General features: G+C 39.3%; 2 protein-coding genes across 2 annotated transcripts; one reads left to right on the top strand and one right to left on the bottom strand.

Annotated features, from left to right (window-relative positions):
* The first annotated feature begins 6,689 nt into the window (after positions 1 to 6,689).
* On the top strand, positions 6,690 to 7,646 carry LOC108391929 (olfactory receptor 2T29-like). Its single transcript, XM_037008835.1, has one exon. It carries the CDS (start codon positions 6,690 to 6,692, stop codon positions 7,644 to 7,646), a length of 957 nt encoding a protein of 318 aa, XP_036864730.1.
* An 8,843-nt stretch (positions 7,647 to 16,489) lies between these two features.
* LOC108397592 (olfactory receptor 2T29-like) lies at positions 16,490 to 17,440 on the bottom strand. The gene has a single exon (XM_037008848.2). It carries the CDS (start codon positions 17,438 to 17,440, stop codon positions 16,490 to 16,492), a length of 951 nt encoding a protein of 316 aa, XP_036864743.2.
* Positions 17,441 to 26,027: the final 8,587 nt, after the last annotated feature.

The raw sequence follows: 26,027 nt of genomic DNA, 5'->3' as shown, positions 1-26,027 counted from the left end.
AAAAACACAAATATGATTAAGACTTTTGTTTCAAGGTTATAATTATCAGAAATAGTCCCCCTCAACTAAATTAAGTCACTTTTCCTCGCAAAATTTCAGTCTCATGAAGATGAACACATCATTCACTAATACAGAAATCATATATATTGTTTTATTCCATCAGTATTTGAAAACAGATCCATTTCCACATGTTTTAAATTATAAGATTTGTATAAAGTTTCTAAACAGAAAGTGCACTTACTTTTCTCAATAAAAACTAATGGGCAAGATAATTGAGGAAATATCATCCAGAACTAATAAAATGGACAGAAGAATAGGTCAAGGATAATAATTACCTTTTGTCCTCCAGTTCTGTCTGCCTGTCTAGTTGAACCCAACGTCCGATGATTTTTCAGAGCCTCACACACATGGGCAAATAGAGTGTGGTCAGTTTAAGTGAAAAAAGAGAAGGGAGATGACATCACCCCTTGTTTCATGGTGCCTGTTGGAGGAGCTGATACAATATCTGTTGACCGATCTGCTTGGACCTTGAAGAGGGATGCAGCTAACAGACCTAAGCAAGGCAATCAATATTTCAGTTGCAGTAATATGTTTTTCTCCTTATGCCTTAAAAAAATCTCCTTTTGTTATTAAATGCAATTCATACATTTTAATCAATATTTAAATTAATCTAAAATATCCCCATTGTTAATCAATTCTTGTCTGAAATATATAACCTAGTTTACATGTAGCCTTTTGCTCTACAAAACAAATATATATGTTTGAGGTATGAGGAGATAATCTCTAATAATTGTTTAAACATTTTTTAATATTTATTCTTATCATCACAGCTATAGACTGATGTTTTGACAATAATTAGTGTAACCAAGAGAGCCCCAGTAATTAGGACTGTGGTGGAGATTTACACTGAGGTTCTCTGCTTCAGATCATTGTCTTTATTTCTCCTCAGGACATGATTGTACTTTTCTTCATTCACTTACAGTCTATGCTACTTACGTATGTAATTTTTTCATTTTTCTATTTGTCTCTTGGTAAACACACATAAACTATATCATCTCAAACATTTTTAAGTGTACAGATCAAAGGTATGATGTGCATTCACATGTGAGGCCATCTACACCATCCCTCCCCAAAACTTTCATTTTCAAGCTGTAGCTCTATACCTCTCACATAATAATTTTCTCAATTTTCTTTTCCCAATTCTCTTTCAATGACCATTATACTTTCTCTCTTTATGACTAAGAACACTCAAAGTAACTTGTATAATTGAAATCATGCAGGTTTTGTGTTATTGTGACTGGCTCATTCACTTAGCATATTATCCTCAAAATCCATCCACATTTCAGCACATTACAGAACAACCCCCTATATTTACTGCCACATTGTTTACAGGTGTTTCTTCATTTTAAGGTAATATTCTATCATGTGTATTTTCAACATTTTGTTTATCCATTTATCCTTCAAAGGACATGTGTGTTGCATTCGTTTCTTAGCTATTATGCATAATGCTGATAGGAACATGAATTCAGAAGTACTGCTTCAAGAACCTGCTTTCAATATTTTAGGGAATTTACCTAGAAGTGGAATGCAGGCACATATTGTAGTTAATGTTTAATTTTGGGACACCCCCGGACGCTTGCCCAGAGAAAACGCACCATTTTACATTCCCACAGCCATGCACAAGGGTTCCTCTTCTCCACATCCTCACCAGCACTTGTTCTTTCCTGTGTCTTTGATAGCAGCCATTCTAATGGGTTTTCGATGGTCTGTCATTCCAGTTTTGTCTGCTTTTGGTATCAGCATAATGCCGACCTCATAAAATGAGTTTGTAAGTGTTCCTACCTCTGCAACATTTTTGGAAAAGTTAGAGAGGAATATATATATATATATATATATACATGTATATACTTTTTTCTGTTAAAGCATAAGTGATATAAAATATTGTATTTGTTTCAATTAAGTCACAACGTAGTGATCTGACAGTTGCACACATTATTAATCCTGACACAAACTAGTGTAGTTACTACCAGTTAACATAGAAAAAGAAGCTGCACATTGCTAATCATCAGGGAAATGCAAATCAGAAATACAGTGAGGTGTGACCTCACAGCAGTCAGAATGGCCACTATCTAAAATATAAGAAATAACAAGTATTGGCAAGAATGTGCAGAAAAGGGAACAATCGTACACTGTTGCTGGGAATACCAATTGTTGCAGACACTGTGGAAAGCAGTATGGAGGTTCTTCAAAAACTAAAAATAGAAATACCATATGACCGCATATCTCCACTTCAAGGGATTTACACAAAAACAAATTATCTGATTCACAAAGATGTATGCACCCCAGTATTTATTGCCACATTACTTACAATAACCAAAATATGAAAACAGCCAAGTGTCCATCAATATATGAGTGAATGAATATTATGCAGTACATGTATGCAATGGAATATTCAGTCAGAAAATGGAAAGAAATCCTGTCATTTGGGACAACATGGATTGACCTAGAGAGCAGTATGTGAAATGAGATAAACAGGTGAAGAAAGATAAATAACATATGATTTCACTCATATGTGGAGTCTAAAAACAAAAAAGCAAAATGAACAAAAGAGCAGTGGGGTCACAGACACTGAGAAGTGACTGGTGTGACCACAGGGAGGGGCGGGGAGGTGGGGGAGGCTGCGAGGGTCACAGAGGAGAGCAAAAATCTCGGTCATAACATAAGTTGGTCATACATACTCATATCAAATCATCACATATACGTCTGAGACTTATGTAATGTTAATTGTCAGTTATATCTCAATAAAACTGCAAAAAATTAAAACAATTTGAGAAACTGGTAAAAATAAGGTAGCATTAAATTAAGATAGATTTCGTGTATGTAACAAAAGAAAGTACACAAATCAGTCATCTAATGAACAGAGGTCAAGACAAAGTTATAAAGGAAATATACTTAAATTTAATTCCAACCATAGTACTGACTAGTGTTATTGTCTTTGACAAATCAATTCAACTATTAGTTTCATATTGTTTATCAATGAAAAATAAAAGCAAAAAGAGTATTTCACAAATTTTCCTTGAACTTTAAGTGAGAAAGTATATATATTCATATATACATGAACATATTTCATAGATAGGAATTTATTAGTGGTATTGGGATTTGTGATTATTGTTAATATCAGTTAAGCTTTTAATACATAACATTAACAGTAAAAGATTATTTTTAAGAAATAAGAAATAAATTCAAAAATTGTAACAGGGCTATCCATTAGCTTCCTTTGCTCTCTTAATTGCATTCCTCATCAGAGTCTCAGAGGGGATTTGTCAAAAGAAAAAGCATCCACCCAATGGGCATAGTAATGCCAGGGATGACATTACTCTCCTACTTATTTGTACACTTAACCAGGACATGAGCCATTGGCCCATCTGGATGGGATGAGAAACATCACCTGGGATGGTCTCAACCACAGAAGTGCAAGGGAGAGAAAGACAGAATTGCAAGGGGAAAGGGTAATTATTATTTTGCCTTGTTCTTCTCTCACATTCTATTAGCTGAAAGTGTTTTCTCAATTTTGACCTATCTGTATTTAAGAAGGAAAGCATGTATGCTTTCTCTTATGAATCTCTCTATATTGCATGTACTTACTGCAATATACTAGGACACGTGTCTTTGTTTTGCAACTATTTGTGGGAAAAGGAATATATGCATTCAATCCCATTTACTGGATGATGCATTTTCTTTTCTTGAGATTGAAATTTACAGAGAAAGAGCTACTATTTCACTGAGTGTGGGGATGATTCCTGAAGTTTGTAAAATACTAGAAACAAGTGTCTTCATCTTATTTATAGTTCCCCGGGAAAGCTGACATGGGCGTCCAACACCAGGTCGTCCCCCATGGAGGGAAGGCCCTGTTGTCAAGAGACCTGAGGCAGAGGCACAGCCTGCGGGGCTGAATCAGGGGCTGAGATGAGTTCTCACTCTGCTTGGTTTGTGGCATTAGGCAGATACTCTGAGAACCTGAAGCTTTCACCATGTAAAAGGACAAAGTAAGATGAGTAGGTGCCTCATAGGCTCCTGGGAAGGATGGAATGTGGTGAACATTAGGACAATTCCTGGAATGCCAGTCAGCTTCAAATAAAGGTTTGGCACAGGCCACAGACACTATCCATGACCTCAAGTTAAAGATGCACTAAACTGCTTCCATGAAATTCAGGGAATTACGTTAGAGTTAAGTCTGCATGGGGTGGGGGCCGCTGCTGAGGGTGGTGCAGACACGGCTCCCTGTCTGTCTGTATCCCAGGCGGGCTGCTTGCTGTGGTCTAGGGATGCTGATCCCCATTTACTGAGGTGCAGCAGAGATTTGCCCAGTGACCTCAAATTCCCTTCCAGTCTCCCTCCACTCGCTCAGCAAACAGCTGAAGGTGTCACACGACTGCTCCCTCTGCTACCCATGTTTACTTTGACCACAAGTATAGACTGGCAAACAGGTCTGTTTTGCAATTACCCAGACTGTTTTTCACTTTTTCACAGAGCTCAGAATCCTTATGCCAGTGAGGGTGCTCTTTGAACAGTTAATTTTCTAATACAATATGCCCGTATTTCTTGGATATTTACATTAAGAAATTGAAGTCACTGTCAGTGTTGTCTGCTGCTTTAGCACCCCAAATAAATTCAATTTATTAACAAATTGATTATAGTAATTAACATTTGGAATGAATGCAATAGTATAAAATATATTTGACATGTAAAATATCGTTGTGATATATCTCTGAAATATAACCACCTCTCAACTCTCCAGAAAAAGGAGCCCATATTTCCCCCTTCACTGCATTTTAACTAGTCAGAAACAGAAAATCTGCAGAGATCTAATCTTCATGAAAAAATACAGATAAACTATCACTTACTTCCTTAAGAAAGATCTTTTGCATCTATCATTCATTTTATTTATATTGTAGTTATTTAAACATTCTACTTTAAATCATATTTATATAACATTTGTTCCTAAATAGACTGATTGCATAGACCTGTGACCTCCCTAAGTGTCATGAATTTTATTTTGCCTTTGATTCATCTTCAGGCGACTCAGAAGCTGCCCGTAAGCAGCAAGACAGAGGGGCCCACCAGGAATTGGAGTCAGGAATCTCTCGTGTTATTCCAATTTCCTCTTTGCATCTCAGTTTTCATGAAAATTATCTTCTGTGCACATTAAAAAAGATAACATTTGGAAAAATGAAAGCTTGTCTGATAAATACCAATGACCCTCTAAACCCTATTCCTTGTCCTTTGATATTTACAGCAAATGGTAGTTTTAGGATGATGAATTGCAACATAGAAAAACATGTACTACATAGAAAAAAAATGGATATCAGCATAAAGTTCTGCTTAACCAGGACTAAAATTAGAGATATATTATATGTGCATATTCATTTATATTTATATACTTGTGTTTATTAATTTAAAGTTTTTATAATTATAAAAATTATCTATGTTTATATACACCTGTAAGTATGTATAAGTATAAATACATAGACAAATTCATGCATAAATCCTTTAGGAATACAGAAATTATGAAATACAAATTATCTAAGAATATATATTTAATAAAAGTGGTGAACTGACCTAACGGTGCATCTTATATCACCAGACAATAAGAGCAAGAGCCCTCGCTTACATATATTCTGTGCAATTCTCTCTCTATATATTAATTATTTAAAATAGTGATATATATGTGTATTCACTGTAACTGGTCATTATCTAAGCACTTGCATAATTTTAGCTCATTTATTCCTAACCATGCCTGAGATCATTGTGCTTGCCCTCATTTTAAGTAGAGTGGACAGGGAAATAGGGGTGCAAAATAAGCTGGACCCATAGCTGCAGTACGGCTTCAGAGTTCGGGCTCCGAACGTTGCCCCTAGGATGTCCAAAGGGTTCCTTGGTGAGGCCCACAGGCTACTTCTGAATATACAGCTCAACCCACCCAACTTCACTGCTTCAACGTGTGACCCAGTCTCATGGGCACAATGGGTTCAAACGTTCATATGGATTATCTAACACTGTGATTCAGCTAATTTTTAAGTCCTTTTATATATTAAGGTGTAATTATCATATAACATTATACTAGTTTCAGGTGTACAATGTCATGACTCAGTATTTGCATATATGGTGAAATATAAAATCTTTTTTATATGGAATACAACTTCAAGAATTTTTGAGATCCGAATTCCTTCTTTACACCTGAGATGTTAATGAAATTCTGAGCTCTTATAATGAAAATTTTAGAAGACTGTGATATCCCTTTTTTAATAATTCACTTTTTGTGTTTGCATAGACCTGTGACTATGCAAATTTCCCTACTGGATAAATGGATATACCATGAGGTCATCTCATGACTATGAACTTTAACAACTTCACAAGTGACTAGTTATTTTGTCTCACAGTTGTGCATTATTAATCTTCTGGCATATTCATAGAATAACAGTTAACGTGTAATGTATCAGTCTCTAGAACCATAGGGTTTCCTCCACTTAGCATAACTGGGTTGATGGCACGCGCACACGCGCGCGCGCGCACACACACACACACACACACACACACACACACACATGCTCACACACTAAAGAGTCATTTAGCAGGTGACATCTCATGAGTGATCCATTACTTCTCTCCTTGAGGGGCCAGGTGTAATCATGGAGGACACCACCTGGAAGGCCAACCACTCAGGAAGGTCAGAGTTCATCCTGCTGGGAATCTTCAGTCAATCCAAACACCCAGCTCTCCTTTGTGTGGTCATTTTTGTGGTTTTCCTGATGGCCTTGTCTGGAAACACCATCATGATCCTTCTGATACGCTCTGAGGCCCGCCTCCACACCCCCATGTACTTTTTCATCAGCCAGTTATCTCTCATGGACGTGACATACATTTCCGTCATTGTGCCCAAGATGCTCATGGACCGGGTCACGGGTGTGAACACGATCTCAGTCCCTGGATGTGGGATGCAGATGTTCCTCTATGTGACACTGGCAGGATCAGAATGTTTCCTCCTGGCTGCCATGGCCTATGACCGCTATGCAGCCATCTGCCATCCTCTCCGTTACCCTGTCCTCATGAACCACAGGGTGTGTCTCCTCTTAGTGTCTGGCTGCTGGTTCTTGGGATTAGTAGATGGCTTCATGCTCACCCCAATCACCATGACCTTCCCCTTCTGTGGGTCCCGGGAGATCCATCATTTCTTCTGTGAGGTCCCTGCTGTGATGAAGCTCTCCTGCTCAGATACCTCCATGTATGAGACACTCATGTACCTCTGCTGTGTCCTCATGCTGCTCATCCCTGTGACCATCATTTCAGGCTCCTATGGTTTCATCCTCCTCACCATCCACAGGATGAACTCAGCAGAGGGCCGGAGGAAGGCCTTTGCCACCTGCTCCTCCCACATGACTGTGGTCACCCTCTTCTATGGGGCTGCTGTCTACACCTACATGCTCCCCAGCTCCTCCCACACCCCTGAGAAGGACATGGCGGTGTCTGTCTTTTACACCATACTCACTCCTGTGCTAAACCCTTTGATCTATAGTCTAAGGAATAAGGATGTTATGGGGGCTCTGAAGAAGATGTTGAATGTGGGACCCATTTTCAAGAAACCATAAAGTAGGAAACCTTGATATTAATGTGCTTAGTATTCTCTCTACACATCATAAGTTTAGAAACTTATAGCACAATTATTATTTAGACTTTTAGAATTTTCACATCTCTTTTAAAAATTGTTTCCATGTAGTAGAAAACTCTTCAATTTCTGACCCTTCTCTATTCAAAATGAATTATACAATCCTTATTTGTGTTACATTTACTGAGTTAATAACTACACTGTCTGTAGAAGAATATCCATATTCTCGCAAAAACACTTAGTGGGAAAATATGAGAAACTGTTAAATTGATTTAAATGATAGAGAGGGGAATGAAAGACAGAGAAATGATAAAGCAAAAATGGTAGAATGTTATTAACTGGAGAGTCTTGGTAATGAGAATGTGGTGATCATTTGCACCACTCATACCCATGCTACTTTAATATAAATGTAAAATTGTTCCATATAATTGGTTAAGATTTCAATCCTCCCTCCTTTGTTTGAGTTTTCATTGTTTCCAATTCTTGTATCAGCATTCTGTTTGGTGGCAGTGTATATGATATACTATCTTCTAAAAATGCTCCTTTCAAAGTGCCCCAGTATTACTGACACAGTTGCCTGCATGCTTTTATTTTGTCTACTTCATCCCACATTTTCCAACAAAGGCATCAGGTGGTAATTAATATTCCCCAACAAGTAGATGCTTTAGGGCTATGGGAAAACTATAAGAAAATAGTTGGAATATGAATTGGTGAAGGTTCCTTCTCTGAGGCGACATCAGAGTTAAGTTTTGAAGTATATAATTTGTAGACAAAGGTAGAAGGCAAATAGTGAAATTCATTTATTGAATCAATTACTCAATATATATATTTCTTATGTCAAATTAATGTCCAAAAATCTCAGTGTTAAACGGTGACTAGATGTTACCTTAGTGGAGAGTAGGAGGCTGGATCATGGGGAACTTGCTCAGAGACAAGATACCCCAGAAAAGCATGAGCAGCAGTCATACAGTTATCCAGGCAGGAGAGGGAAATGTTCCAGTGGTCCTTCCTTCCATGCTGCATGCTATAGACTCATTTCTTAGCCTTCTGTGATGTAGAATTTTACAAACAGTATTGGTAAGACCAGCACTTTAGTGATGTTAAGTTGATGGCGGTCAAATGGTGACCTGAAAACGGGAGGTCAGGGGAGCAGGTGAGTCTGGATGGGGAGCTGAACGGTGCTGATCTATGTGCACCTGGACACGCTGAGCACCAGGAAGGCCTTGTGGGGAAGGTTATTTGGAGTGTGTGGGGCCTTGGACCTGCTTCAGAAAGCCACAGACATGGTTGCACACTGACCATGATTAGCTGATGACTGTAAACTATGGATCTGTAGTGTTGGGAGACAATGTGGACCTATTTCCAATATTTTTGTCACAGTAAAACAGAACTAATAAAATATGCATTCTTCTAATCTAAGTAATTGAAAAGCACATGTATCACTTCTCACCTTGGCTGACCGTAATGATACAGATCTTTCATGGTTCTACTTACAACACACGAAATATAGGGAAAATAATGAACAAAATTAAACAAAATGTTGTGCACTACCATATTCTTCAAAAAATGGAAATTATGGGTGTGCATAAGGTGAAGGACATAAAGAGGTACAAACTTTGAATTACAAGAACAAATTAGTCAAAGGAATAGAAGGATAATACAGGGAACATAGCAAGCAATGTTATAATCTTTTATAGTGACAAAAGTTAACTACAGTTATTGGGGTGAGTACTATGTATATATAATTGTCAAGCCACTATGTTGTACATTTGAAGCCAATATAATATTTTATATCAACTACATTTCAATAAAATAAAAATATGACACAGGCAGTAGCTCTTGTGCATCAGCCTTAGAATTTTTTTCCTGGATATGTTTCCCTAGTACAACAGGAAAAAAGCAAAAATATAATTTAGACTACATCAAACTAAAAACTTTAACAGTGAAGGATAGCATAAACTAAATGAGAAGACAGCCTACAGAATGGGAGAATATATTTGTAAATTTTATGTGTGATAAGGTAAATATCCAATACATATAAAGAACCTACACAATTCTACATGAAAAGGAAACAATTCAATTAAATATGAGTAGAATATTCAAATAGGCATTTTCCCAAAGACATAGGGATGACCAAAACACATGAAAGAATGCTCAACATAACTAATCATAAGGTGACGGAAATCAATAAGTCAATTAGAAATCACATCACACCAGTCTAAATGAGAATAACAGGTGCTGGTGAGGATGTGGATTAAAAGAACCCTCATGAGGTGTTGCTGAGAATATAAATTTGTGCAGCCACTATGTGGAAGGGTATGGAATTTCCTCAAACAACTGAAAATAACAATCCATATGATCAAGTAATTCCACAGCTGAGTATTTATGTACAGCAAATGAAAACACTTATTTGAAAGTATGCATTCACTCCTACATTTATTACATAATTACAAGCAATAGCCAAGATATAGAGAAGATACCTGTGTTCATCAATGTATAACACCTACTAATAAGATGGATATGGTATATATATAAATAATGGAATATTAATCAGCCATAAGATATAATGAAATCTTGCCACTTACGCCAATACGTATAGAACAAAATGGTATGTCACATGAAAGTTAAGAATGCTAACAGAAAAAGGCAAATATCATTTGATTTCACTTATATGTGGAATCTGGAAAATAGAATAAAGTGAGCACATAAACAAAAATCAATTCATAAATACAGAGAACAAGCTGCTGGTTGCCAGAAGGGAGCAGGTAGGGGTTTTGGTGAAATAGATAGATGGGGTAAAGAGGCACAAGCTTCTACTTATAAAATAAATAAGTCATGGTAACAAAAATACATGATAGGGAATACAGTCCATAATATTTTATTAACTGTATAGGTGACATGGTAACTGAACCTATAGTGGTGAGCATTTCATAATCTTCAAGTCACTGTTTTGTACACATAGAGCTAATATAAGATTTTATGTCATGTCATATATAATTAAATGAGAACAATAAATAAATAGGTTGATATTATTAAATAAATAAATCAAATTCCCCATTAACAACTTAATGGTGCTATTGTATTATCTTGATAAATATTGCTCAAATAATGAGTTTTTTATGCAAACGTCTTTTCTTACATATATGATTACTTTTGTAGGACAGATTCCAAGTGGGGTATTACAGACTCAAAAGATCAATTACTTTTTAAATTTTTATACAAATTGTTAACTTTCATGCTTTGCAATACTAATTTAGACCCACCATCTGAGAAGGAAGAGCTCCAGCTGTTCACATTCTGACTGTGCTACAGAGTCTCTGTTCTCCCCCTCACACACGTCTGGTCCTCCACGGCTGCTCTGTGGCCAGAGGGGGCGACTTGTCCCTCTGCCTTCTGGATGGTTTGGCCAGTGAGAGACCCCAGCAGGGGACTGGAGGGCAGGAGCAGACTGAGGTCTGGGTGTTTACTCCCTCAGCACCATCTCTTCCACAGTTGGCTGAGTTCCTCCACCTGGGGACCAGGTGTCACCAATGGTCATCCCCCCTTACAGCTTCAGCTGCCACGGGTCCTGCAAACCACTGCTCCTCCTGCTTCCCCTCAGGACCAACGCTGCACAGAGCATCCCTTTGATGGTGCCATTGGCTCATTCTACATCTTTGATGAAATTCTTACCCCCACCCACCTCTGTTTAACCTTGATCTACTCATTTAATACTGGCTATACTTTGCAGATATTCTGTACTCATTGTGTATCTCTTGACTGACTTTGGGGTGGTTGATTTGACTTAGCATCTGCTTAGTAATTAATTGGCCTACTTTCTTTACTGTAGTTTTATTTCTTTTGGTGATAGCTATTTAGCCTTAGGAACACTTCCATCTATTTCAGTCCCTCTAAAATACACTGTCTGTGGGAGGTAAATTCTCTCAGCTTTTGCTTATCTGGAAATTGTTTAATCCCTCCTTCAAATTTAAATGATAATGTTGCTCAGTAGAGTGTTCTTGGTTTGAGGCCCTTCTGCTTCATTGCATTAAATACATCATGTCACTCTCTTCAGACCTGTAAGGTTTCTTTTGAGAAATCTGATGATAGCCTAATGGGTTTTCCTTTGTATGTGACCTCTTTCTCTCTCTGGCTGCTTTTAATACTCTGTCCTTATCCTTGATCTTTGCCATTTTAATTATTATATGTCTTGGTGTTATCTTCCTTGGGTTCCTTGTGTTGGGATATCAGTGTACCTCCATGGCCTTAGAGACTCCTTCCCCCGGTTGGGGAAGTTTTCAACAGTTACCTCCTCAAAGACAGTTCCTATCCCTTTTTCTCTCTCTTCTTCTTATGGTATCCCTATAATGAGAATATTGTTCCTATTGGATTGGTCACACAGTTCTCTCAATATTCTTTCATTCCTAAATATCCTTTTTCTCTCTGTGCCTCAGCTTCTTTGTATTCCTGTTCTCAAATTTCTATTTCATTTACTGTCTCCTCTACTTCATCTAATCTGCTGTTAAATCCCTCCATTGTATGTTTCATTGCAGATACTGTGTTCTTGAACATTTGTATCTCATTTCCTAAATTTGTCCCTGAGTTCTTGAATATTTTTCTGTAGCTCCATGAGCAAGTTTGTGATTTTTATTTTGAAATTTCTTTCAGGAAGATTGTTTAGTTCAGTTTCACTTGGCAGTCTCCGGTGTTTGTGGGATTTGGGGTTGAATCAGGGTTCCTTTGATGTTTCATATTTGTAGGTGGTGCCCTCTAGTGCCCAGAAGCTCTACTCTCTGGAGCTTCTCAGCCCCTGAAGCAATGGTGGGGATAACAGGGGAATGGTCCTGGTGCCTGTTGGGAGGAAAGAGGTCTTCCTGCTTCCTGGCTGCAGTGCCTCTCACCACTGCCAGGTCCAGTGGGCAGAGCACACAGGGAGAGGCCTCTATGCTTTGCACTTGTAGCTGCCATAGGCAGGGCTGCCCTCTGATTGGCTTGGTGAAATGCTGGGGATAGCTGCTTTGTAAGCTGGTGCCACATGGGATGAAGGTGCAGCAGAATGAGTATCATGGTGTGGGGCCTCGGGGCTGTGCAGCCAGCCAGGGGTTAGGACACCTGAAGCTCCTGAAAGTTCCCAACCTGCTGGACAGAGTGTGCCAGGACAATTTTGTCTACCTGTCCTTTCTCCTGAGCAGCAAGCTTTGTGAAATCCTTGCCCCTTTAGCAGCCCTCTCACTGTTAGGAAGTCTCTCAGACTGCCTGCCTTTCTTTTTTCCCAGAGTAGCCAGATGTGTATCCCTGTTTTCCACAAGTGGCTGGAATCTCAATCTTTCCAAGTATTCTGCGTGTCTTAGCTTTCCAACCCCACTAATCTCCAGGACACCATGTAATGTAGGTTTGTGCACCCAGAGCAGATCTCCAGGGCTGGGTGTTCAGCAGTCCTAGGCCTCCACCCTCTCCCCATTCATTTCTCTTCCTTCTGCTGGTGAGCTGGGATGGGGGAAGGGCTTGGGTCCCTCCAGATCACAGCTTTGGGACATTACCCTTTTCCTTGAGGTCTGCTGGTTTCCCCAGATGTAGACAGTCTGCTGCAGCCTTCCTCCCTGTTGCTCTTTCAGGATTTGATGTATTTTCTATATTTTCATATTATGTGTCATTTTGGGAGGAGGTTTCTGTCTCACTTCTCACACTGCCATCTGTAATCCTGTCTTTTGCTCTCTTTTTATATAACTTTTCCAGTGATGATTTTATTTTCACATGTTTTCTTGTCATTAAAGAATGCCATTCCATTTCAGCTTATAGAAGTCCTTTTCATGATTCTTGTAAGTCTGGTTTAGTTCATCTGGTGATGAAGCCCTTGAGGTTCTGCTTATTGGAAACTTCTCATCTCTCCATCTGCTCTGAGTGATGGCAGTGCTGGGTGGAGCACAGTCGGCTGGGGGACTTCTCCTGTCATGCTTTGAATATGTCATCCTGCTGCTTTAAGTGCTGAAAAATTCTTAATGAAAAGTCTGCTGATAGCCTTATGGTGTTTCCTTTATATATAACAAGTTGTTTATTTCTTGCTACTTCTAAGATCCTCTCTTTAATTTTTACTTTTTCACATTTTCATAAGACTGTGATTGTGTGTGGGGACCTTGGTGTTGTCATATTTGGGTGAGTAAGTTGGGTGAGTAACTTGGGTAAGTTCCACTGTTTTGTCTTTCAGATCACTGATCTGTTCTTCTGTTTCATCCCTTCTCCCACTGAGACCTCATTTATTATTCAGTTCAACTATAATATTCTTCAGCTCCATGACTTGTTTGGTGTTTACAGGTATTTCATATCTGTTTTAAGTTCTCAATATGATCATCCATTCTTTCCCTGGTTCAGTGGACATATTTATGATCATTACTCTGAACTCCTTGTCACATAGATTACTTACTACACTTCATTAAATCTTCTTCAGAGGTTTTGTCTTTTTCTTTACTTGGAACATATCCTTCTGTCTCATTATTTTGCTTAATTCTGGTTCTTACTATGTAATAAGCAAATAAGCAACCTCTTTGCATCTTGAAGGAGTTGGATAAGAAAGGATCCATGGGGTCCAGAAGTACAGTTCCACCTGACCAATAAATACAGGCCCTGCTGGGACCTCCCCGTGTGAGTCCACAGTTTATGTCGCTGCTGTGTGAGGAAGGAAGCACACCCAGCAGGAGCATGACTGAGGCCCAGGGGCTGGGCACTCACTGGGCTGGAGGTGGTGGAGTTGTGGTGTGTAGGACAGTGTGTGTGTCAGCTGGTGTGACATGTTTATGGCATAGGGGGGATTATACACCAACCTGCTCTAGCAGAGGACATGAGATTCCACAATGGTGCTTCCCAATTTTGTTCAAGTAAAATAGAATTAAATAAAATAAATCATGGCCATAATTCTGTTCATCCATGGAAGATATCCAACAGGCTCCCACCTCTCCTGCAATTCTTTTAAGGTTAGGAAATATGTCTCCTTAGCATAAGACTCTATGCATTTCTCAAACTGCTGCTCTTGTCATGGGTCTCAGGAAGTGTGAGTTTGCATGCAGGCCATCTAAGCGCAGGTTCTTCATCCCCTCCAGTTCTATACATTGTGCACATTCCCATTTCTGTGTGTGCCTTGGTCAGTGCTCTCATTTAGGGGGAAGTGAAAAAACATATGAAAGCATCAGTTACATCACTGACACATTTTTTTCTGCATTTGAATTCCTCTTGCTTTGTATATTTGTGAAGAACTATTGGAATTCTACCAAAAAATTGATTTTTATCAGATTTCCAACATATTCATTGTTTGAGGAGATATACAACTTCATTCTCTTAGAACAATTCATCTTCAGATTGGAAGGAAATTTATACTGGAAATAAATTCTACATTAATTTTTTTAAATTCAATGTTTTAAACATGTTTCTGAAATTTGTCCTGGTCTGCATTGTTTCCTGTGATGTGTCTTTCATTACTAGTTATACCCTTTTCTCTATGATCAATCTCTTTCATTAGTGATTATATGTTGATTAATCAGATGTATCCTTTTGTTTCAGAATGTTTCTTGTGCTTGAAATTTTGTTGCTTCTTGCAGTACTGAATTAATCATTTCATCAAACATGGAAATTATTTGTCCATTATTTCATCAAATCATTTTTATGTCCAAACTTTTATGCATTGGAAATAATAATTAGATATATTAAATATTTGAAATATTCTCACATTGGAAGATGCTTTTGTCAGTTTTTGTTTTCTCCATTTCATTTTGGATAGTTTCAATAATTATGCCTTAATGTTTACTATTATTTAGTTTTGTAATGCCCATATATTTTCCAATCCATGTGTTTTTCATCTCACATGTAGTAATTGCCTCACTAAAAGGTCAAATTTATCTTTGTGTATTTACCATGTCTATTACATGATCAAAACTTTCACTAGCTCCTTGACTCTGTGCAATGCACTTATAATAACCATATACCACATTAATTGAGAAATGGTCATACACACACATCCCTCATTTCAAGTGCATGAGAATGATTTTAACAAATTCATATCTATGTGCAACAGTTCCCTTAGTTAATTAGAGCATTTTCATTTACTTCAAAAGAAATTCAGACCTTTAACTATCAACCCCCCACTAACTCATCCATCACAACTCCAAGCAAACAATAATTTACATTCTGCCATCACAGTTTACGTGCTCTGGCGGATTCATAAGAATGGAATAACATAATGAGGGGACTTTTGTAGCAAGATTATTTTATATAGTGTAAGTCTTTCAAAAGTTATGTTGTAGCATCAGACCTTCATTGCTTTACATGACCAAATAATATTTCATTGTATGGTTACATGGTATTTGTCCATTCATCAGGTTATGGACATATTGATTCTTTTAATATTTTGATGGTTCTGAAAAATGTTGCTATGTAACAGTTTTCATTTGGACATGTGTTTGGTCTTCCTTGGATGTCATTTAGTACTGGAATTGCATGGTCGTACAGACACTCTACATTTCATTGTTTGAGAAAATGCCAGACTGATGTACAAAGCAGCCGCACCACTTTATTCTCACCAATATTGTATGATATCCCCATTATAGATAGATATTACTAATTATGACATTAGAACAATATAATATTAAAATTGTACTAATTTTAATAGTTCAAAGCGTATAAACTTTGAGTGGAGAAAGTGTATCAAATCAAAGAGTTTTGAAGGACACAAAGACAATTCATGAAAAGGTGAGAAATTGAGATGAGACATTATGGTGTGAAATTTTAAGGAATAACATTATCATAAGATATGAGAACTCTAATATTTAAAGAAATTAAAAAATACAGAAACTTCCTACTTTATAGTGAGGCAGGTCCCACATTCAAAACTTTCTTCAGAGCCATCATGACATCCCTGTTTCTGAGACTGTAGATTAGTGGGTTTAGCACAGGAGTGACTATGGTATAAAAGATGGATACAATCATGTCCTTTTCAAGGGTGTGGTAGGAACTGGGAAGCACATAAGTGTAGAAGGCAGCCCCATAGAAGAGGGTGACCACAGTCATGTGGGAGGAGCAGGTGGCAAAGGCCTTCCTCCGGCCCTCTGCCGAGTTCATCCTGTGGATGGTGAGGAGGATGAAGTAGTAAGAGCCTGAAATGATGGTCACAGGAATGAGCAGCATGAGGACGCAGCAGAGGTACATGAGTGTATCATACTTGGAGGTGTCTGAGCAGGAGAGCTTCATCACAGCAGGGACCTCACAGAAGAAATGATGGACCTCCCGGGATCTGCAGAAGGGGGCGGTCATGGTGATGGGAGTGAAAATGAATCCATCCACAGAAGCCAAAAACCACCCACCCGATGCAAGGAGAATGCACACCCTGTGGTTCATGAGGACAGGGTAACGAAGAGGGAGACAGATGGCTACATAGCGGTCATAGGCCATGGAAGCTAGAATGAAAAATTCTGAACCAGCAAGTGTTGAATAGAGGAACATCTGCATCCCACATCCGAGGGCTGAGATCGTGTTCACACCCGTGACCTGGTCCACAAGCATCTTGGGCACAGTGACGGAAATGTAGGTCACATCCATGAGAGACAACTGGCTGATGAAAAAGTACATGGGGGTGTGGAGGTGGGCATCAGAGTGTATAAGGAGAATCAGCACAGTGTTTCCCATGAAGGCCATCAGGAAAGCTATAAAAATAACCACACCCAGAAGAGTTGGGTGTTTGGATTGACTGAAGATTCCCAGCAGGATGAAATCAGACTGTGCAGTGTGATTGTCCACCCAGTGAATGTTTTCCATGAAGATTCACGTAAATGAATGAAGAGAAATTTGGGTTTAATAATCATTCATAGGATACCTTCACCTGAAATGAGTACATATATGTTTTGTGAATTTGTGTGTATGACTGTGTGTGGATATCAGTTGTTCTAAATAGAAGGATTTCCATGCACATGTAGAAATGGGACTGCTCATTATGATTTCAAATATCCAAGAAAGGGAAGATTTCACAAACATGGGTAAAAATATTTGGAATTTATACTAGAGTTGCCAGAGATTAGGTCATGGGGTTTCTTCATGATTCTGTCATCCATCAACATGTATTAGAAAATTACAGAGATTCTGATTAAGCAAATACTAACTTACTGAGATGTGGAAATGATGGCAGGGGAGGAAGGCAAAGCAGAGACATCCTCCTTGTACAAAATAAGGAAGCAACTGCAGCAAATACTACTAACCCTGAAATGACCCGAAAGCAGCAGAATAGACCATCTGTTCCTGGTGAAGTGAACGTAAAACTGAGAAGGGTGAAGTGACGGAGCCATGATTGAGTGGGACCCAGACCCGTTCCCCATTCCAGCCCACAAGTGGGGAGGAGAGGAGTGGAGCAGAGAGGGGATAAGTGTTCAGGGGTCTAGCACACGGGCCCAGATAAATGCTCCACGCAGATGAGTCCACGTAGCACTGGGCTTTGGTGAGTGACAGGGCTGTACCCCAGGGAGATGTGCAGCATTCTGGGAAGCCGTGATCCTGTAACTTGTGGAGGAAAGGCATCCTCCATCGGCCCCACTGAGATCCAAACGGAGACCACACATCGAACAGTTTACCAGCAGTGAGCAGTGTGCCACAGAAGCATGGGTCAAGGGAGCTCTTTCCAAGGATAAAGGGCAGGTGGATGGTTCCTCCCCAGCCCCACCTCAGCCCAGCTGGCTGGGTATTCCCAGAAACTGGCTTCGAGTGCTCCATCTCCCTTCCTGCAGCTCAGCCACATGGCAGCCCTTACTTGTGCCCCCGCCCTGCCCAGCCCACTCAGCCAGGCAGACTGCGGTGCCTTCAGGCAGAGGGAGGACACTTCCAGGTGCCCCTGCCCCCCCACCCCCGTCCACATGGTGGGCGCGTGCATGAACCAGCCCTGTACTCTAGCTCCCTCACTGGAAGGAGGCCCACAGCAGCTCCCTGCACTCCTGCCCTGTCCTGCCATCTTGGCCCAGCAGCAGCTGCCTTTGCTGACAAGCAGGCAGAGGGCAGCTCTACCTATAGTTCATCCCAGCAGAAGTGCCTCAAGGCACCCAAAGGGCCCAGAGGCCTGCGGGCTCCTCTGCTGACACAGACCAACCACTCCTGGCAGACAGGCAGAAAGGCAGCCCTGCCCATTGCCCACCAGCTGCACCCTAGGGCTCCACCTTAAAGGAGAACCGGGCACTGAGAGTAAACTGTCTTCAGCTGCTGTGCACCAAGGATGCCTTATTCATGAAGCCATTACCCTGCACACCAGGAAGCATAACAAAGTTTAACTATAAGGAGAGAGTACTGAATTCAACCAGAGAATTAAAAATATTAGTTATGAGGGAAACCCCATCGGGCTGTCAGCAGACTACTCAGCAGAACCGTACAGGCAGAAGCCATGGGCATGATATGCTTGATGTACTGAACCTGAAGGACCTTCACCAAGAATCCTCTAACAGCAAGTTTCTCACTCAAATATGAAATGAGAGTAAACAATTCCCGGATAAATGATGACTCGAGGAATTTATGACCATTCAATCAGCATAACAGGAAACATTGAAGAGACTACAGGAGATGGAAAGGTTTCTAAGGCTAAATAGTTTTCAAAAGGAAAATAAACCTAAAGTAAATGTACCGAACAAAGTACTGCAAAGTTCTTACCAAGTAAGTATCAAATTAAAACAAACAAAAGTAGTAAAACCAAGTATACACAAACTTAGTCAAGGGATACACCAAAAGTGCAGATTATGACATCTAATACATAAAGTGTGGAGGAGAAAGAAGAAAAACGTACTTAAGTAAACCAATCATCAGCTTAATATGGACTGTTCTATAGTCAGGGAGATATCCTTGAACCTTATAGTAACCACAAAAACCCATAATAGACTCACAAAAAGATTATAAAAGAGAAATCCAAAACAACACTGAAGAAAATTATCAAATAACGTGAGTATAAGAGAGGAAGAAAGTAATAGAGACTATTAAAACAACCAGAAAACAATGAATAAAATTTCAATAACAACATTCCTATCAATAATTACCTTCAATGTGAATGGACTTAATGCACCCATCGGAAAACATAGAGGGAAGAATGAATAAATAAACAGACTCATCTATCTATGTGCTTCCTACATGAGACTCATCTCAGGCCCAAAGACACACACAGACTAACAATGAAAGGATGGAATAAAGGTAATTCATGCAAGTGATAAGGAGAAAAACTCAGGAGTAGCTGTACTTGTATCCAGCACAATAGACTTCAAAACAAAGTAACGGGGGACAAAGACGGACATTCCGCAATGATGAAGGGGACCGTCCAACTAGAGCATATAACCATTATAAATATCTATGCACGCAACACAGGAGCATTTAAATATGTAAAACAAATATGAACAGAATTAAAGGGGGAAATAGTTTCCAACACATTCATTTTAGAAGACTTTAACATATTACTCGCTTCAAGAGACACACCAACCAGACAGAAAATAAATAAGAAAACAGAGGCACTGAACAATACATAGAATCAGATGGATCTGCTGCTCTCGCCTGTGTCTGTGCTAGACACGGAATATGAATCAAAGTAAAATCAAACTTCATTAAACATAAGGAGGTTAGGGTCTCTACACAGTAACAATTGTTACATCAATGTTATTTAAAGTAGAATTTTCAAATAGATAAAATAAAACAAAAATGACCAATGAAACAAAATATCTGACCTTTCTGAAGACAACCGGTAATAGCTTCATCCACAGAATCTCTTCCAGAAATTAGACCTTTCTACCTCTTCATTTTCTGACATGTTGAAGGTTAAATTTTAAAGACTTTTACAAACAGGAAGGTAAAATGAAGGAATTGGCTTGTTTTTCTGCAAAGAGTTTAGAAGGGCATGTAATTTGGGATATTTCAGGAGGAAATTACACATATCAAATACATTGTATATTCTTGTAATCATCACAAAGTTTAATTATGATCTTCAGGTTATTACAGTCCCACGTTCTGGCGTGCTGTAAGATTAGATAACATGCCTTCCTGTATGTATCCAACTAGTCTGGAACACAATGAAACAATAATTTTTTTATCAAGTTTCACCCTCACTGGTGGATGGAGCTGAGCTCTATGCAATATTCAAAAGCTGTCCAGCACACTCCAGACACCCCTGCCCACCCAGCTCCTATTTGCTGTCAAAGTGAAGCAGGACCCACACAGCGGCCAGAGCACTGAGGGCCTGGGAGCTGTTTTCCGAGTGAATGGAGGCAACGCAGGAGGTGCCGGAAGGTCCTGGGAAAACTGCTGATGCACTTTGATAAGCGGGCGTGACTGTGCTGGAGCCCCACTGAACAGCCCACCAAGCACTCCCGACAAGAGGACCTGCTGTCTGTGCCTGCGAGGAAACCGCCTCCCGGCTTGTCCTGACTTCCCTGCCCAAGTGCTGGAGACTGAGGTGGGCAGCTCAGTGTGTGTTTAACTTGCAGAATCATTGACGGCGGCGGTAGAATAATGAGCCTTGATTGTCTTGATTTAAAGCATCCCAGCAAATTTTTAATGCTGCACCACATATAATCTTCCCCAACAGTCTAGGACAGACTTATTTTTATCATATTACAGATCTTTAAAACTGAAGTTTTCATGGTAAGTGCCTAACATCCCTGACTACGCTAAGGACACTGCCTCACAGGAGCGGGACCCACAGTCTGTACCAGCCTCATCTCTGCTGGGTACGCAGGCCTCACTCCACAGTCTGTAATTTGGGTTTAGGTCACCCATTGGTAATTTCAACAGGAAAACACAAATATGACTAAGACTTTGTTCCAAGGCTGTAATTACCAGAAATAGTCCCCCTCAGTTAAATTAAGTCACTCTTCCTCTGCAAAATTTCAGTCTCATGAAGATGAACACATCATCCAGTAACATAGAAATCATATATATTGTTTTATTCCATCAGCATTTGGAAACTGACATTTATTTCCACATGTTAGAGTTTATAAATGACATACAACGTTTCAACAGGAAAAGTGTATTTACTTTTCTCAATAAAAATAGATGGTTGCAAAATAATTGAGGAAATAGTGTCAAGAATCAATAGAATGGGCAGAAGAATAAGTCAAGAATAATAATTACCCATTCGCTCCTCTAGTTCTGTCTGCCTGTCTGGTTGAACCCACAATCTGATGATTTTTTTTACCTCAACCACCTGCGCAAATAATAGAGTGTGGCTGGATTAAGTGTGTAAGAAGGAAGATGGCATCAACCTTTGTTTTATGATGCCTGTCAGAGGAGCTGATCCAGTGTGTGTGTGTGTGTGTGTGTGTGTGTGTGTGTGTGTACGTGCGCTGATAAATCCCCTTGGGACTTTGCAGAAGTATGCAGTAAACAGGGCTAAACAATGTAATAAATATTTCAGTTGTACTAATTAGTGTTTCTCCTTCATGCCTTCAAAAAATCTATTGTTATTAAATGTAATGTTATTAATATTATTAAATATAAAATATTCACCAATATTTAAATTAATCTCAAGAATGACCACTGTTAATAAATTCTTATCTGAAATGTATGAGCTTGTTTACATGTTGCCTTTTCATTCTACAAAACATGTACTATATATATTTGAGATATATATATATATATTCATATATATATATGGACTGCTGGGGGAGGAGGAAATCTCCAAAAATTATTTGGACATTATTATTTTTCACATTATTATTTTTCTTATCATTCACAGCTATAGACTGAAGTTGTGAGAATAATTAGTGTATCCAAGAGAGCACCGGTAATTAGTGCTGCGGTGGAGATTTACACGGAGGGTGTCTGCTCCGTATCATTGTCTTTATCGCTCCTCATAACATGATTGTTTGTACTTTCTTCACTCATTCACTTACCACCTATGCAACATTATGTGCGTAATTTTTCCACTTTCAATTTCATTGTGGTAAATACACATGAGCTATATCATGTCAACGATCTTTAAGTGCGCAGTTCGAAGGTAAGACATGCATTCATATGTGAGGCCATCCATCCCGGCCCTCAGCAGAACTTTCATCTTCAAAAGAACCCATCACCCAATAATTTTCTCTTCTATTTTCTTTTCCCTATTCCCTGGCAATAGCCATTATAATTTCTGTTTTTATGACTATGAACACTCAAAGTAACTCATTAATTGAAATCATATAGGTTTTGTATTATGACTGGCTCATGCCAATTAGCATATTATCCTCAAAGTCCATCCACACTTCAGCATATTAAATAATATATTGCTACATTTTTTTAATTTATTGCAACATTGTTTACAGAATCTCCTTCATTTTCAGGCCAACTAGTACTTCATCACATGTATATTCAACATCTTTCTTATCCATTTATCCATCAATGGACACTTGTGTTGCATCCATTTCTCAGATATTGTGCATAATGCTGTTATGAACATGTTTGCAGAAATATTGCTTCAAGACACTGCCTCCAATATTCTAGGGAATTTATCCAGAAGTGGAATGCAGGAACGTATCGTAGATCTGTGCTTAACTCTGAAGGAATTCCCGGACTCCTGTCCAAAGCAGATGTACCTTTTTATATTCCCACAATTGTGCACAAAGTTCCAATTTTTCCACATCCTCATTAATACCTTTCATTTTAAGTGTATTTGATAGCAGCCATCCTAAAGAGTGTTAGATTTTGTGTCATTTCAGCTTTGTCTGGATTTTTTACCATCATCATGCTGGCCTCCAAAATGAATTTAGAAGTGTTCCAACCTTTTCAACTTTCTTGGAAATCTTTGAGAAGAATACACTTTTTTGTTTTTATTCTATTGAAGAATAGTTGACAAAATATTTTATTTGTTTCAAGTAAATCACAACATAGCTATTTGACAGTTACATACAGTACTCAATCCACACCTCAGCTAATGTAGTTCTATCTGTCAACATAGAAAAAGATGCTTTACATCACTCATCCTCAAGGGAATGCAAATCAAAACCACAGTGAGACATCACCTCCCACAGCAGGCAGAATGGCCACCATCCAAGTGATGAGAAATAACAAGTGTCGGTGAGGATGTGGAGAAGGGGAGCCCTGTGACACTGCTGGTGGGAAGGTCCACTGGGGCTGCCGCTGTGGAAAGCAGTGTGGAGGTACCTCAGAAAAGCAGTGGACACGTGACCATGCGTCGCCCTGTGGTGTGGACGCACTGCTCCCTGTTTCCCAGTCTGAGTGTGCACTGGAGCAGCCTGGGGGGGGAAAGTGGAGGTTATTCAAATGTGATGCCCTGAGAGGGCCCTGTGATGTCCTCTTCTTGGACACAATATCTACTCTAACAAATGAGCATTATGGGATTCTGTGCACCTAATTTGGTAGAATAGATGTCTGGTTACCAAGGACTGGAACTAGGTATAGTAACATTTACACTTTTTTCTTTGGTACCTCGTGAGAGACCTGCACTTTCTATCCCCTCCATCTTTGAGTTATGATGGTGAGCGGCTGTCCTTCCAAAGAGTGACCACTCTCACCAGGGAGATCAACAATAGTCCTAATGTATTGTGAGCTCTATCTCCCTCATTATATCCTATAATGTATTGTGAGCTCAATGTCCCTTTCCCCAGGGACATTGAACTCCTCGTGATAATGAAGCAGGAGGCAACAAAGGGTCACCATTCTTGTGGAGTGCCTGGCCTTGCCCTTGAGAAGTGTTCTGACTACTGTTAAACAAAGAAGGAAGGAAGGGATATGTTGGGTGCCCAGGTGACCCATGCAGGTATCACTTGGTACTTTTTTTTATCTCATTATGACAGTAAGTGATCAAAAGTAACAGACACAGTAACACAATTTTAAGTCACACTTCCTGGTAAAATGTCCAATGACTATGTATTCAACAGGTTGTCCCATTAACCTTCCACTTAAAATTTCTCCAAAGAGAGAAGTGCAGTCAAATCCTGGAAATCACAAATAAATAACGAGACACAATAGTGCAATCTGTGATTTGACACACAAAGACACCTAGAGGACTAACTGATGGATCCGTTCTTCCAGTTCTTGCACTGGTGTCAGCTCATAGCCTTCAGATGTTGTCTTACTCTAGTGAGTCGACAGATGATAGGAGTCGATTCATTCAAGCTCGCATGCTCTTCTTAGGGACAGTCTGTGTCAGTGAGTGATCAGCGGGAGCATAAAGACGGAGCCAGTCACCCCGTCTGAGACAGCTCTGACTGGCCCCCAAGGTTCGTAGCTCCCTGGGTGTTCAGTCAATGCCTCTGAGCCCACATTGCAATCCCACTCCTCCTCACTGCGGATCCTTCTTTCTTCCTTCCCCCACACCTGCGTATCTGCACTGTGGGTGACACAATATCCTTCAGGATCTGCAGAAGTCTTGTATTACTTTTGTCAGTGTTGGCCAACAGCTGCAGGAGGGACACATTACAATCTGTGTAATATAGTTAAATAATTCCTACCAAATATTTATAGGGGTAGAGTTCATAATTTTTGATGATGGATTAAGATAAGTTTAAGGAATGAATGAATATCCTTCAAGAGTGAAAATTTTGTTAACACATTTTATACATACTTAAAATTTTTCCATTTGTATTGAGTAGTCACTGACAAACATAATTACATATAGTTAAAGTGTACAAAGTGATTATTTGATATACATATACACTGTAAAATCATTACTAAGACCAAGATGATTAACACATCAAGGGCCTCACATAGTTAACTTTTTAATGTGTGTTATGAGAAAGCTAAGATCCACTTTCAGCACACTTTAAGTATAAAGCCCTGTGTCACCGGCTGTGGTCACCAGAGTTGCCTTAGGTTCCCAGAATGCATCTGTCACAGTGCTGAAGGTCTGTACCTTCCACCTGCACCTCCCCATTCCTTCCCCACTTGTTCCTGGAAACCATTATTCTATTTACTGTTTCAATGGTTGATTTTTATTCTATATTTTTTAGATACCACATGCAATTGTTTCCATATAGCATGTATATTTCTCTATCTGGCTTATTTCAATTAGGATAATGCCTTCTAGGTTAACACATGTTGTTGCAAAAGACTGGATTCCCTTTGTTTTATGGCTTAATAACATTCCTTCAAAGTTGATGTGTGTGTGTGTGTGTTTGTAACACATTTTCTCCATCCATTAATCTTTCAAAGGACATTTAAAGTGTTTCCATACCTTGGCTAATATGAATAATGCTTCAGTGAACATGAAAGTGTGGGCATCTCTTCACTACACCAAATCCATCCCCTTCGGTGTGTATGCCCAGAAGGGGGATGGTTAGGTCATGTCGCAGTCCTATGTCTCATTTCTGGAGGAACCTTCATACTGTTTTTCATAATGGTTCTGCTTTGCATTTTTACTGAGAAGTGTACCGGGACTCCTTTTCCTCAACATCTT

This window comes from Manis javanica, chromosome 14, assembly GCF_040802235.1.
Source record: "Manis javanica isolate MJ-LG chromosome 14, MJ_LKY, whole genome shotgun sequence".
Classification (NCBI taxonomy): domain Eukaryota; kingdom Metazoa; phylum Chordata; class Mammalia; order Pholidota; family Manidae; genus Manis; species Manis javanica.
The sequence above is the reverse complement of the archived record's forward strand: the minus strand, read 5'-3'. Positions and strand labels throughout refer to the sequence as shown.

Excerpts from the sequence above, each read along its gene's own strand:
- LOC108391929 (XM_037008835.1), top strand. The coding sequence starts at position 6,690 with ATGGAGGACACCACCTGGAAGGCCAACCACTCAGGAAGGTCAGAGTTC.
- LOC108397592 (XM_037008848.2), bottom strand. The coding sequence starts at position 17,440 with ATGGAAAACATTCACTGGGTGGACAATCACACTGCACAGTCTGATTTC.